The sequence below is a fragment of the Nicotiana attenuata genome, chromosome 1 (assembly GCF_001879085.1).
Source record: "Nicotiana attenuata strain UT chromosome 1, NIATTr2, whole genome shotgun sequence".
NCBI lineage: Eukaryota > Viridiplantae > Streptophyta > Magnoliopsida > Solanales > Solanaceae > Nicotiana > Nicotiana attenuata.
In genome coordinates, this window is record NC_031989.1 from 40,576,585 (window position 1) to 40,589,407 (window position 12,823).

The 12,823-nt window shown below is 35.5% G+C and overlaps 2 protein-coding genes across 3 annotated transcripts; one reads left to right on the forward strand and one right to left on the reverse strand.

The window, feature by feature from the left end:
- LOC109225220 lies at window positions 764-7,792 on the forward strand. Of its 2 annotated transcripts, XM_019389826.1 has the most exons (8): window positions 764-919; window positions 1,011-1,155; window positions 4,976-5,077; window positions 5,373-5,485; window positions 6,489-6,772; window positions 6,869-6,959; window positions 7,122-7,194; window positions 7,307-7,397. In XM_019389826.1, exons 1-7 carry the CDS (start codon window positions 809-811, stop codon window positions 7,158-7,160), a joined length of 885 nt encoding a protein of 294 aa, XP_019245371.1. In that variant the 5' UTR covers window positions 764-808; the 3' UTR covers window positions 7,161-7,194; window positions 7,307-7,397. The 2 variants fall into 2 exon arrangements, with proteins under 2 accessions (XP_019245371.1, XP_019245363.1); XM_019389818.1 differs by lacking the exon at window positions 7,122-7,194 and having other exon boundaries at window positions 7,307-7,792.
- LOC109225236 lies at window positions 8,444-11,568 on the reverse strand. Its single transcript, XM_019389838.1, has 2 exons — window positions 11,439-11,568; window positions 8,444-8,910 (listed from the first exon to the last, which is right to left on the reverse strand). The coding sequence occupies exons 1-2, from the start codon at window positions 11,486-11,488 to the stop codon at window positions 8,634-8,636; spliced, it is 327 nt and encodes a 108-aa protein (XP_019245383.1). The 5' UTR covers window positions 11,489-11,568; the 3' UTR covers window positions 8,444-8,633.

Sequence of the window (12,823 nt, forward strand, 5' to 3'; positions counted from 1 at the left end):
ACTTCAAAGACACCTTGTATGCGAATTCCAACATATTGCGCTGGAATTCACATACAGTATATTTTGAACTCCAACACATTATGCTAAAATTTCATATGTAAAAAGTTTGAACTCCAACATATTATATTGGAATTTTTTTCGGATTTGACTTAGGGTATTTTTGTCCAAATTTTATTATTGCATGAAAAAATGACTAAATTTTGATTAATTTTAAAACAATGCCTAATTTTCAATTAACAATTATAAATCAAGCTAATTTTGAATTTCTCCCCCGTATAACATGTGAAAATAGCACGGGCTAGCCATTTCGGACTGGTAATTGAAAAATAGCCAGCGTTTGCAAGGCATTGAAAAAATAGTCACTATTTTGTTGCAACACGGAAAGTTCTAGCATAATATACTGGAGACCTGTATATGAACTTCCAACATATTATGCTGGAACTCCAGCACACCAAAAGTTCCAGCATAATTTACTGGAGATTGGAGCACATGTCTATGAACTTTCAGCATATTATGCTGGAACTCTAATATATTATGCTGAAAGTTCACATGTAAAAATTCGAACTCCAGTATATTACGCTGGAATATTTTTCGGATTTTGAATGATATTTTCGTTCATTTTTATCTTTACATGAAAATGGCAAGATTTCGATTACTTTTGAAACTGTGGCTATTTTCCTATTAGCACTTGTAAATCTAACTATTTTTTAATTTCACCCGTATAACAGCAAACACCGGGTCGGGTCCTTAAAAGCCCAAAAGAGAGAAGGAAGGAAGAAAACATCAGCAAAAACCAAAAAAGAAGAAAATGGCAGCAATAGTATGCTACGGTCCTCTAATTGACCTCTCTAAAGCAGCAATTCACATCGGAGAGTACGTCCAGCTCCTCGTTTTGGTTCACAATATCACCCCAATTCAGGTACTTTCACTTTCTCTCTATTGTTTATTTATGTCCTTGGGTACTTTGGATGAGTTGGTTAATTTACTGAAGCATAGTATATATTTTGCAGTACAAGTTATGGAGAAAAGGTGGAGCAGAGGTCATTAGGACGGACATACAGGTGGGCGATGACACCCGCCTTTTTTTTCCTGTTTCAATTTGGCAGAAACATTTGGCCTCCAAATTTGTTGCTGGCGATGTCATTTTGCTTCAAAGTATGTTTTCTTCTTAAGTTATATTCAGAAAGAAAAAAAAGGTTTGCCACTGCATCCATTTTTCTCTTTTTGTTTTTTTACCATGAGTGGAGAATTAGTATAGATGATAGTCTTAAAATATAATATATATACACGCGCGTTGCACGTTGTCAATTATTTATATGAAATATTAATAAATTAAATTTATTATTAATTATTATCATTGCATCAATATAGTACTTGAATTCAAAATGATTAGATATTGTCAGAATATACTATTAGGAGAGTCAAAATTTACCTGAGTATAGGCAGTGGTTGTTTCCGTATTCAAGCTAGTGTTTCTTATCACTCATTAAAATTTCATATGAATGTGTATCAAGTTAACGATAGAAAAGAAAAAGAAAGCCAGTTTGAAGTTGGTGATTGATTCATTAAACTAATATCGCTTAATCCCATTGAAAAACCCACCTTACAACTATGAACACTATAATAATAATAATAATAATAACGGTACCGATGATGAAACTTGGTAACTTCCTGCAAAAAAGGAAAACACACACTCTCTCTATATATACACACACACAAAGAAGTATTAGGTATGATATGATCACAATACACATTTTTATATTATGAATACTATTTTACCTCCTTTTTATTCCAACACTTTGGCTTAACTCTAGATGAAGATTGAGAGAACAGTTGAAAGCGTAAATTCTTTAGTGTTTAGAAAAGCTTGTAAAAACCCAACACATATATTTCTTTAGAAGTTTCCAACAAATGCGGGGGCAAAGTCGGCAAATTTCTTTTTCTTTAAAACGCATCATAAGTATATTTGTACTTTATGGTTCCGGTTAAAAGAAGCCACTAATCTACGGATAATTTAAATTCTTTAAANTTATTTAGCAATCAACCTTTTATTTAGTTGATCAACATATTCATTTCTGCTAGCTATGATAGTTCTTTAATTTCTATCATGTTGTTTGCACAAATTGCATTTTAATCTAGTGATGAAAATATCTCCCTGATTAAATTCACTACTATTACTATTGGGGTTGATAACCAAGTATTTTGGAAGAACCAAATCATCTTTATTAGATGGTCTACTTCGTTTCGGAGACGAAGCAAGAAGTCACTGAATGTTGGATCTATTCTTACTTGTATATTTTTCGTCAATTGAATCATCTTTATTTGAGGCCATAAGCATAATTTTGGCAATCTAGCTTTTACAGTCTCTGCTTTCGTCAATTTTGGAACTACTGGTAGTACTTGACATAAATCACTTCCTAAACCATTACTTTTCCACCAAATATTCATTCATATCTAATATATCTCTAAAACTCCGAGCAATTATTTCGATCATTTGATGCTTAGCCATAAGCGCTTAATTCCATATTTTAAATTTTACTTTACTAATAAATTTGTTTTGATATATTTGTGATGGTTGTTTCAGTTGTTTGAAGAGGTATATCAAATCTAAAGTGAGTTGTACGACCTCAAAATAAAATCGTTGGTGGTACACCACTTGTTATTATTACTAACAATATCATGCCTTTTGATCTGACATTTGCAAGTAATGCATAACATAACAATATTATTTCGATTCCGCCGGAGGAGTCTACACAGGATAATCCCGTTAAACCAGAGTCGTCTCTTTATAATATGGTCTTGAAAGCTTATTCCTGTTTAGAATTTAGCTTTGATTGTGCTTCCTCAAACATTTGTATGGCCTTTTGATTCTTAATACTATACTAACCCTTTTTACTTTGTGTTCTAATTTTTTTTTAATTATTAACGCTCTTTTTATGGAATAAATTTATGTAACCTAAAATTTTGTTCTAACTTGAAAAATAATTTTACTCATGATAAATTTAAAAAATAATTGAATTGGATTCTCTTGCTAAATAATTAATTGAAAGATTTATTATTTGTAAAAATAATTTATTTTATGTTGATTCAGATTCTTAATATTAGTTCATCTCTTGTTTTGAATATTTAATCGTAATATAACTTTATCCACCGAATTTTTATTTTTAAAGAGTAAAAAGATTGATCTGACATTCCACTTTTAGATGTTTATGCTTGCAGAATCATTAGTGGTATTGGCTCTTACCAACTTTTTTTCTTTCTCTTTCTCACACATTTATATTCTTAAATATTTTCTTACTTTTAATAATTTGGTATATTTTTCAATATTACACAAAAAATTGATTAAAAAAATATTGTTTGAGTAGAAAAGCAGTTCAAGTATAATATAAAAATATATTATCGTGGTGATATATTTTTTTCTCAATTTTAACTGTTTATGCAGTCCATTTAACATTACTTTTATTTTTTCTTCGCTTGGATATTATGGAGTGGTAATGTATTGCTAATACAGATGATCCTTATGAAATTGATTTTATCAACCCTTCATACATATTTTAATAAGAACTTAATAGATAAAATTTTATTGATTTCAAAATCTTAAATATTAAAAAAATTAACGAAGGTATTTAGTCCAAAAAAGAGGTTATTATTGTTAGTCATTTTCCTACGAGTTCTTCTGTTTAATATTTTAGGGCTATTTTGGTCTATCAATATCGTATTTGTGCTTTTATAATAATATATAGGCTCTCCTTTTTCTAAACGGATTTGGACAATATAATACATTCTCAAATTAAATTAGTAATAGGACAATACAATATTTTCAAATTAAATTAGTAATAGGTAATTTTAAGAAGCATATACCTAAAAGTAATAGGATTACACGGACTAAAAATATGTCTCAATCGCGAAAGTAATTATACTAATAGGAATGTAACGTGTTCCTAAAGATATTGGGTTTACATGCTAACATATAGTATTATATGTCTTGCCCGAAAGTAACTATATGCTTTCTACATCTGGGTATTTCGAAGAGTTTATGGGAATAGTATTTTATAAAATATAGAAAAAGAATAAAAAATAATGATATGAACTCCTATTCAAGTTGAGACATTAGAGAACGATTTCCTGTGCAAACGATAATTCTCAACCACACTTTATTTTAGACTTGATATCTCAGTTAATTTTAAATTTTAAAATTTTAACTTTTTGACATTTTATCCAACGTAGAGTTAATTAGCGAAAGATATCTTACGGATATTTGGTTCACCAATATTATATTCGTAAATATTGTATTGGAACCTTGTCATGTAGGATTCTTAAAGTGTAGTATTGTGTCCTAAAACTAATAGGATTATAAGGCTAATATCTGGAATTCCGGTTATGTCCTTTTATTATGACTTATTATACTTAATATTATAAGGTTATTTTTGTAATCCGACATTGTATTCATGCTTTTATAATAATATAGATATACACACACAATTCAAAAACAATGAGAGTGCTCACTACCAGCTAATTTGCACTATCCAAGATTGTAAGTTTTGTTGCAATTCGTCGCCTGTGGCATATTTTACCCACTGAACATATAAACAGCACACACGAATAAAGATGGGATTTGGATTTCAGTAATAAACTAACAAGAAGCATAAACGACAATAGGCAGGCTTTCTTATTGATTTACGAAGATCACTTTGATAATAGCAAGTTTCATTTTGCAGTCTTGAATTCGATTGTGGTGTAATTGGTGCTCACTGCTCAGTCATTGCCTTAAAGGATCTTCAAAATTCATTAACTCATATAGCTTTCTTTCCTCTTGCTTCTTACTTACATGGAATCTGCTATACTTGTGTTTGTTGAACTGGTTTATCTGCTGATTAGTATTATCTAAATACTGTTGAATATGTGGTTTGTGTGTTCTAAACTTTGGTTTCCAAATAATATTGATGCTCCAGAGGTATATTCTTTTCAATTTCAGATGTTAAGATTACAAGAGTTGGCGGATTAGTCGAGGCTAGAACTGTACACTGCTCAACCTTGCAATGTGTAGTCCGTTCATACAAGTCACTTGTTTCTAAAGGTTCTCTCTCTCTCTCTCTCTCTCTCTCTCTCTCTCTCTCTCTCTCTCTCTCTCTCTCTCTCTCTCTCTCTCTCTCTCTCTCAGGCACTCTTTAGCTATTAGAAGTACACGGTTGAGTTTGATGAATTGATGAGGCTGTTATGCATTGTCTTTGGTAGATATGATCTGGCTTTGGAGTATCATTCATACATTACTGGACACTCAATTTCTGTAAACTACTCTTTGCAGATAAGCGGCTCGATTAAAGTTTTCCTGGGGCAGACCTCGCTAAGATATTGATTTATTGTCTTTACAGGTGGAGACGACTTGTTGCGCAGCTGTCGAATTGGTGTGGCAGCAAAGGATAAGCTTCTGAAAATTGTTAGATGGCTACAGCAGGGGGCTGCTGTTGAATTAAACAACCATCAGGTTTCCTCTTTCTCTTGGAACTTCTGTGCTAATTTTCAGTTGCGTACACTTGAGTAGAGGCTAAGAGTTTATTTAACGAGCAGCCTCTTCTCATTCTCAAATTTATTTCTTCCCTATGCCCTTCCTATGCACGGCTGAGATGTAGGGGGTTTCTCTTTTTCTCCTTAATCAGTCTCCACACTGATGAAAACCAAAATTTGGATGTATGTATGCAACAGAAGAGTTATTTTTAGACTCCCTTGTCCTCTGTTATGTAGTTCAGGGCTGCTTTATCTTGAACCAACCAATAAGTGCCTTTCATTCTTTATTGGATTAATGAATTAACTTTGGATGAATTACTTGGACCTCCACTCTAGTTTAGTCAAAGTAAATGGACATCCCCTATATCTAAAAACTTTCCTCTAGTCTAGTGTTTCTTTATAGAAAATTTCCTTGTCTCTACTAGGACATTAAAAGTTAATGATTTAATATAAATGTTTTGAATTATTTGCTCCTATTTTGCTCTCAATTGCTATTGTATCTACCCAGGAAATAAAGGAAAGAGTAATTTGAATATTTTTATTTTATTTTAGCTTAACTATGAAAATGAAATTTTTATAAAGTTCCAGATTAATGATTTGAGTTCAATACTTATGCTATTCTGGGGGGTTTACGGTCGAAGGTGCATCACTATGAGAGTAATATTGTCCAGTTGTGGAGAAATTAAAGCCAATTACTTTTACTGTTAAAGAGGAAAGGTCTATGATGTTTGTCAAAATAAGGAGAGGTCCAAGTAGTCCATCGAATTATACCTTTTCTGATGGAAGAAACATATGGCTTTTAAATGGCTGTTATTGCTGATTTGTATTTTCTTAATGCTACAATTCAAGATCTTTGATATCCATATGATGGTGATAGGTGCATGCTCATGTATTACTTCACATCTCTTGTCAAGTGACTGCAGTTGAACGATATTTCGGCTTGCTTTATGAAATATATGAATGTTGGCTTCATGTATTCGCAGCGGAAACAGCCATCAAAAAATTGGAAAGTGCACGAAGAGACAAAATCTCTGGGTTGTGTCTCTCTTAAAGATTTATCTGATTTTCCTGATTCCTCCAAGGTAACCTTGTATGCATCTGTCGGTGAAGTATTTCTGCCAATTACGTGGAGACATCTTCCTGAATCGGCTACTGAAAGCATGTTCATTAGCAAGAGATTATACATGCACTCAGATTGTGACGTGGCTGACGATCTAATTACTGCTGGCTGCCATCTCTGTGGTACTCCTTTAAGTTACGAATCTAGGTAAGAGGAAAAGCTTAACCAGTCCTCTTTTCATATCTATGCTGATGATATGTCTATAACATTTAGCAACTACTATATCGTTGTGGTTTGCAACAGTTCAGGCAGTGTTGAAAATGCCACATCACTCTATTGTCAGGAGAGCTCCAATCACCTTCATGTTGTAAGCACGATATATCGGCCTTTCATGGTAATATTTTCTTGTCAATTGGTAACATTCTTTTTTCTTGTAAAAATTTGCTCCAGAAAACTCTTTCACTATTACTGCCTATATTGCGTTTTTCTTTCCAAACCGTGGTGATTGGCACCTGATTTTTTTACGTTTTATTTTGGTTCTTAAACTTCACTCTAGCTGACACCAGCATCACAGATGATTTTTCAAATTCATTGACATTTCAATCACTCAATTATAATGATGGACAGGGGTGAGATATCTACTTTAAAGCAGAAATTAGCTTAAGTGCCATAAGTGCACCTAACCTCTTATTCTTAGTTTATTCGGAAGTTTTTTTAAAATTTACTATCTCAATTTTGCAGCTCTATGTGTGGGATGATTCAATGTATGCTCCACTTCTTGTTAAAAACAAGGCAGCTGAAGTGTTGTTTGGAAACATCAGAGCTGAGGAAGTGCTCTCTTGCTATAAAAGGCTGAAGAAGGGAAAAGATCATGCTCCAAATTTAGTCTGCAGAAGGAATGGCACGGCTGAAAGGACTGTGCTTGAACGTAATGCTCCTGGGGAAGGTATTGCAGTGACTGACACATCAAGCACCAACGAGGATAATAAATTCAATGCAAGACCAAATTTCTATTTGGTTTGGTTAATTTTATTGAAGTTGCTACTGCAACAGGAGAATAGCAGTCCTTTGAAATTTAAAGTTACTATTAACGCAACAAGAGATTGCGAATATGGGAGGTACGAAATGATCTCTGTTTCTCTACCTTCCTTTACATCTGATGTCAACTTACTATAGGAGTGCTTAAATGTATCAAATATCAATATTTTCAGCAGAGTTCATTTGTTCTTCATAAACTTCTTAAGTCGGAGTTCCTTTTCTAGACTCCTTGAATGGAGTAACTAAGAATAATATAGGGGCGGATCCCTTGACAAAAGAACGCCCTAAAGTGGAAGATTGTACGTGCAAATGGAAACCTTGGTGATCTCATATCATTTTAAACAGTATAGAAAGCTATTCTTTCAAGGAAAGACTTCACTGCTTTCATCTAAAAGCTAACTGGTGTCTTTTCATATTCAAGAAAGACTTCAGATTCTAACTACAGTTCACTGCAACATTACGCTATAGCTGCACCGCCATGTTGATCTTCGATGCCAAAGTCTTAAATGTAAGCGGATATCCGGGCGTCCTGAGTTATTTTTAAGATTTGAGATGGTGGATAACACCAATTAACTATTTATCCTCTTCAATATGTTTCTACTTGCATTTGGAGAATCAAATCTTGTGTTTGTGGTTACATAGAGCTTGGAGTACTTTGAATGCGTTGCTGTCTTGCTGGAGGCAGTAGTAGAGAATATTACGGTTAGGGGTGTACATTAGTCGGGTTAGTTTGGTTTTTTATCAAAACCGAACCAAACCAACTAAATCGATTTGGTTGGTTCGGTTTTGTACCAAAGATCAATGCATGAAAACAATCTAACAGTAAGTTGAAAACCATCAGGCCGTGATGAAGTGTTCTCTGGACTTCTACATGGTACTAATAGAAAGCTTTCTAAGAGAAAGTAGTTTTGAAGCCACATCACAATACATTATTTGACCTCTTTTGGGCAAATGAGAATATCGAAGTTACAAGCCAGGTAAACCGTAAACTGATGGACAACAGTACTGAAAATGCTACACGAAGTCTCAGCTATTCGTTGAAGCCAAAGTCCAAACGACCTAAATGCCACCAATGTTCTGTTGCATCATCAGCCAAGGGATCAACAGCTGCAGATCTTTGTGCTTCTTCCAAAAGTTTCATTTGGTGTTCTGCGTGTTCTCTTTCACAGGCATTGATTCCCATAATTATATCTAGCATCGTACCAGTTGTTCCAAAGAAGACAAGGGGTCCCAAAGATTTCCGTTTTATGCCCACTGGAATTGCAAGCAGTGCACCAGCTACAGAGAAAACCCATGTACCCAGAGCACTGCAATAATTCAAATATCAGACAAGAAAAACTTCTACTAGAATAAATAACACAAGCAACACGATGCATATACAAGCATTCACGATGATACCAATTTCAATAAAATAAAGTATCAATAGCATGAATTCATCCTCTCCGATGATAGATACAAACATTACGTTGGGACTTGCAGTTTTCCAGGGAGAAAAACACTTATTAAGAGCACAAATTTCAAGTTCTCCGCACGATAGATACACAGAGATGGTCATGACTATTGAATTTTCCATTGTTTATTTTAAGAAATCAATGGAAGAGGGATATAATAACTGCTTGATACATATGAGAAATTACTCCACAACTGCAGTCCTCATGGAGGTCAATAATATTCCACTTTCTTACCCTTTTTCTTTAAAAAAAAATACCTAGGAGAAAATCATCATACAAGCTCCTAACGGTTGAAAGTCTTAGATATGTTCAGGGCTAGAAAATACTTAAAACGAGAAAGCATGACCACTAGCAGCTTGAAGTTGTCTGAAAACTCCATGACGAAATAATGAGACTGAACTCTATCAAAGAGGAGTACTTCAAATAACAAAATGAACGTGATTGTAGTATTATACAACATGATAATCAGCAGAAGCTCATGAAAGTTCATCACCAAAGCACATATGCCTGATAGAAAAGAACATGCAAAAATGGAGCAGATAGCCACCTTGGAAGACAAAGCACATAATCAGTGACATCAGATATTCAACCAGACCGGATGTGGAGAAATCTCATCCATCATACTGGTTTCTCATAATTTACCTGTTCACATTTCACTATATGATACTGCTATCATCTGCAGTACAAGGCATGCTGACCCTACACAGGAACTACAGATGGCAACAAGAGAGGTGTGCATGGGTGGAGCAAGGGGGTTGCAAGGAGATTCAATTGAATCCCTTTCATCCTATTATTATAGGATGTAAATAGGGTAAAAATCAGTGTTGTTAAAGGCGAAAAGCTCTAAAAAGCGCTCCAAATCTATTGGGGCTTTGAGCGCAAAGTGCAACTAAATTGTGAAGTTTATAAAAAAGGCACAATGATGGAAATGAATAGATATGTATGTAGTTCAAGAAAAAAAGTAACAAATTCACTCGTAATATTTTCCTTAACAACTAATACACTTAGCTACCGATTATATTTGTTGTTTAGATCGACCAATTCAAGACAGAACTCATGGGCAACAAAGCGCATGCCTTAGTGGCTTTCCTACAGTGAAGTGTAGCTTAAATGAGGCGAAGCGTCCTCCCTGAGCTTTTTGAGCTTCAAGGCTTAATTACACCTTAAATGAGCTTTTGACAACACAATTTCCTTTGTCATATATAAACTGTCGAATCCCCTCGGCGTAAGGAAAAATTGTAGTGCAATGGCAAAGGGGGCTCAAAAATTGCTTTAGGTTACAAGTTCAAATCCTAGGTGTGACATTCTTGTTCTTTTTAATCTGCCTGTTTGAATTCCTGACTCCGCCAATGGGGGTGACACACGGTACATTATACCGATAGCATTGTTCTTTCTCGCTCTTCTCTTTGACATTAACCAAATCTTCATATTGAATAAAGCATTTAGATTTGGTACTACCTCCACCCTTTAAGCATGACCTATTTAGATCCACGTGGGTATTAAGCATAAAATGTTTGCCAAAAACAAGTGTTTAAAATGATGGCTTCAAATGTCAATAAGTGAAGAGTCATTGGTAAAATGTCACATGAAATAGTTTAGTTGATATTTGTTGAAATTGTTGAAGAAAAAGAATCATACAAGGAAATAGATCAAATTGTTTTTACAGGCCAAAAAGGAAAAAAGGGATGGAGGGACAGCCTCAATGCCTCTTTAATACTATCTCTCTCCCAAATTAAAACAAGTTTCGACTTCCCTTAATTTTAAGGTAGGTAGCCTTCTTCTTGACACCCTCAACATTTTCTTAGGTATTTTATGTTTGTTTTTTAATTTTGATGAAACATGTTTTTATTACTTAACTTGCACACCTCGACTATTCCACTAAGGTTTAAGGAGATGGAAAAATTGACCTAAGTTTTCGACATCTGCTGGGATTTCAACCCTAGTCTTCATGATCTTCATTCCATTTTCACGTGGACTACTCATTGACAGTAGGCCACACCCTAGTTGCAATTCTAGTGATGCCTTTAGACTCCAACTTAATAAAATGGAGAGGAAAATGTTTTAGCATTGTGGATTTAGTTTATTAATTTGATTCTCAAGTATTTTTTAAGATGATAAAAGAACGAAAATCGAGTACTGAATTGTTACCAATTTTCCCCTTAGCCAATTTGACATCCTTAAGTTAGGTTTTCTGAACGGAGAAGCATAGAAAATAACTAGAAAAAAAACTCAAAGAGAAATCTCTTTTCTACTGCCCTAACAGGCGAAAAGTATGGGGGGAAAATATGCCTCTGGTTTCAGAAAATTTCAAGATGCAAGAACGTCAACTTTCTCTACAGAACACAACCGAGAAATTCGAAATTGAAGAACAGAAGGAAACTGACTTGGCGACTGTGCAATCTTCCAGTTGTTTTACTTCCTCTCCAGCTGCCATTTTTCTCCGATAGCTCAAAAATTGAACATCTTCAGAACCTGTTTGACTTCATACTAGTGACCCGCTGCGGTTGATCCCGACCCATTGATATAATGGGCCTCTTTGGCTCAATAATCCTATCCAAATCATAGCCTTTTATTTGGCTGAAGTGCAGATATAGCCACTTGTAGCCTTGCTATTTTAAAACTTTGCTACGGTAGAGTATTGATGGAAGATGCCCAAATTAAGAGGAGATGGCAGACTTACTTTCATAAACTTCTGAATGAAGAAGGGGATCGAGATATTGTGCTAGGCGAATTGGAGCATTGCCAGAGTCACTGTGACTCTGGGTACTGCAGGCGTATCAAGGTTGAGGAGGTCGTGGGAGCTATGCGTAAGATGAGTAGGGGCAGAGCGATCGGGCCAAACGAGATTCCGGTGGAATTTTGGAAGTGTGTGGGGAGAGCAGGTTTGGAGTGGTTGACTAGGTTGTTTAATGTTATTTTTAAGGTGAAGAGGATGCCGGATGAGTGGAGGTGGAGTACGGTGGTCCCATTGTATAAGAACAAAGGTGATATCCAGAGTTGTAACAATTATAGGGGTATCAAATTACTGAGTCATACCATGAAAGTGTGGGAGAGGATGGTTGAAGCGAGGGTGAGGATGACAGTGTTTATACCCGACAACCAGTTTGGGTTCATGTCGGGCCGTCCTACTACAAAAGCTATACATCTTATTAGGAGGTTGGTGGAACTGTATAGAGAGAGGAAGAAGGATCTGCACGTGGTGTTTATTGACCTAGAGAAAGCGTATGACAAAGTTCCTAGAGAAGTTCTCTGGAGATGCTTGGAGGCAAAAAGGGTGTCGGTTCCCTACATTATGGCGATTAAGGATATGTATGATAGGGCTAAGTCTCGGGTTACGACAGTTGGAGGCGACTCTGACCATTTTTCGGTTGTAATGGGGTTACACAAGGTTCTGCGCTCAGTCCGTTCTTATTCGCCCTGGTGATGGACGTGTTAACGCACCATATTCAAGGGGAGGTGTCGTGGTGCATGCTATTCGCCGATGACATAGTTCTGATTGATGAGTCGCGAGCCGGTGTTAACGAGAGGCTGGAGGTTTGGAGACAGGCTCTTGAGTCTAAGGGTTTCAAGCTGAGCAGGACGAAGACGGAATACCTGGAGTGTAAGTTCAGCGATGAGCCGGGGGAAGTGGGCATGGATGTGAGGCTTGAATCACATGCCATCCCAAGTAGAGGCAGCTTCAAGTACCTTGGGTCGGTTATCCAGGGGGGGTGAGATCGACGAGGATGTCACACACCGTATTGGGGTAGGATGGATGAAGTGGAGGTTA

Coding starts and splice junctions, on each gene's coding strand:
- LOC109225220 (XM_019389818.1), top strand. CDS start 809: ATGGCAGCAATAGTATGCTACGGTCCTCTAATTGACCTCTCTAAAGCA. Junction 5,078..5,372: donor CAAGTCACTTGTTTCTAAAG/GTTCTCTCTCTC, acceptor TTGTCTTTACAG/GTGGAGACGACTTGTTGCGC. Junction 5,486..6,488: donor TTGAATTAAACAACCATCAG/GTTTCCTCTTTC, acceptor ATGTATTCGCAG/CGGAAACAGCCATCAAAAAA.
- LOC109225236 (XM_019389838.1), bottom strand. CDS start 11,488: ATGGCAGCTGGAGAGGAAGTAAAACAACTGGAAGATTGCACAGTCGCC. Junction 8,911..11,438: donor GAAGATTGCACAGTCGCCAA/GTCAGTTTCCTT, acceptor GAATTATTGCAG/TGCTCTGGGTACATGGGTTT.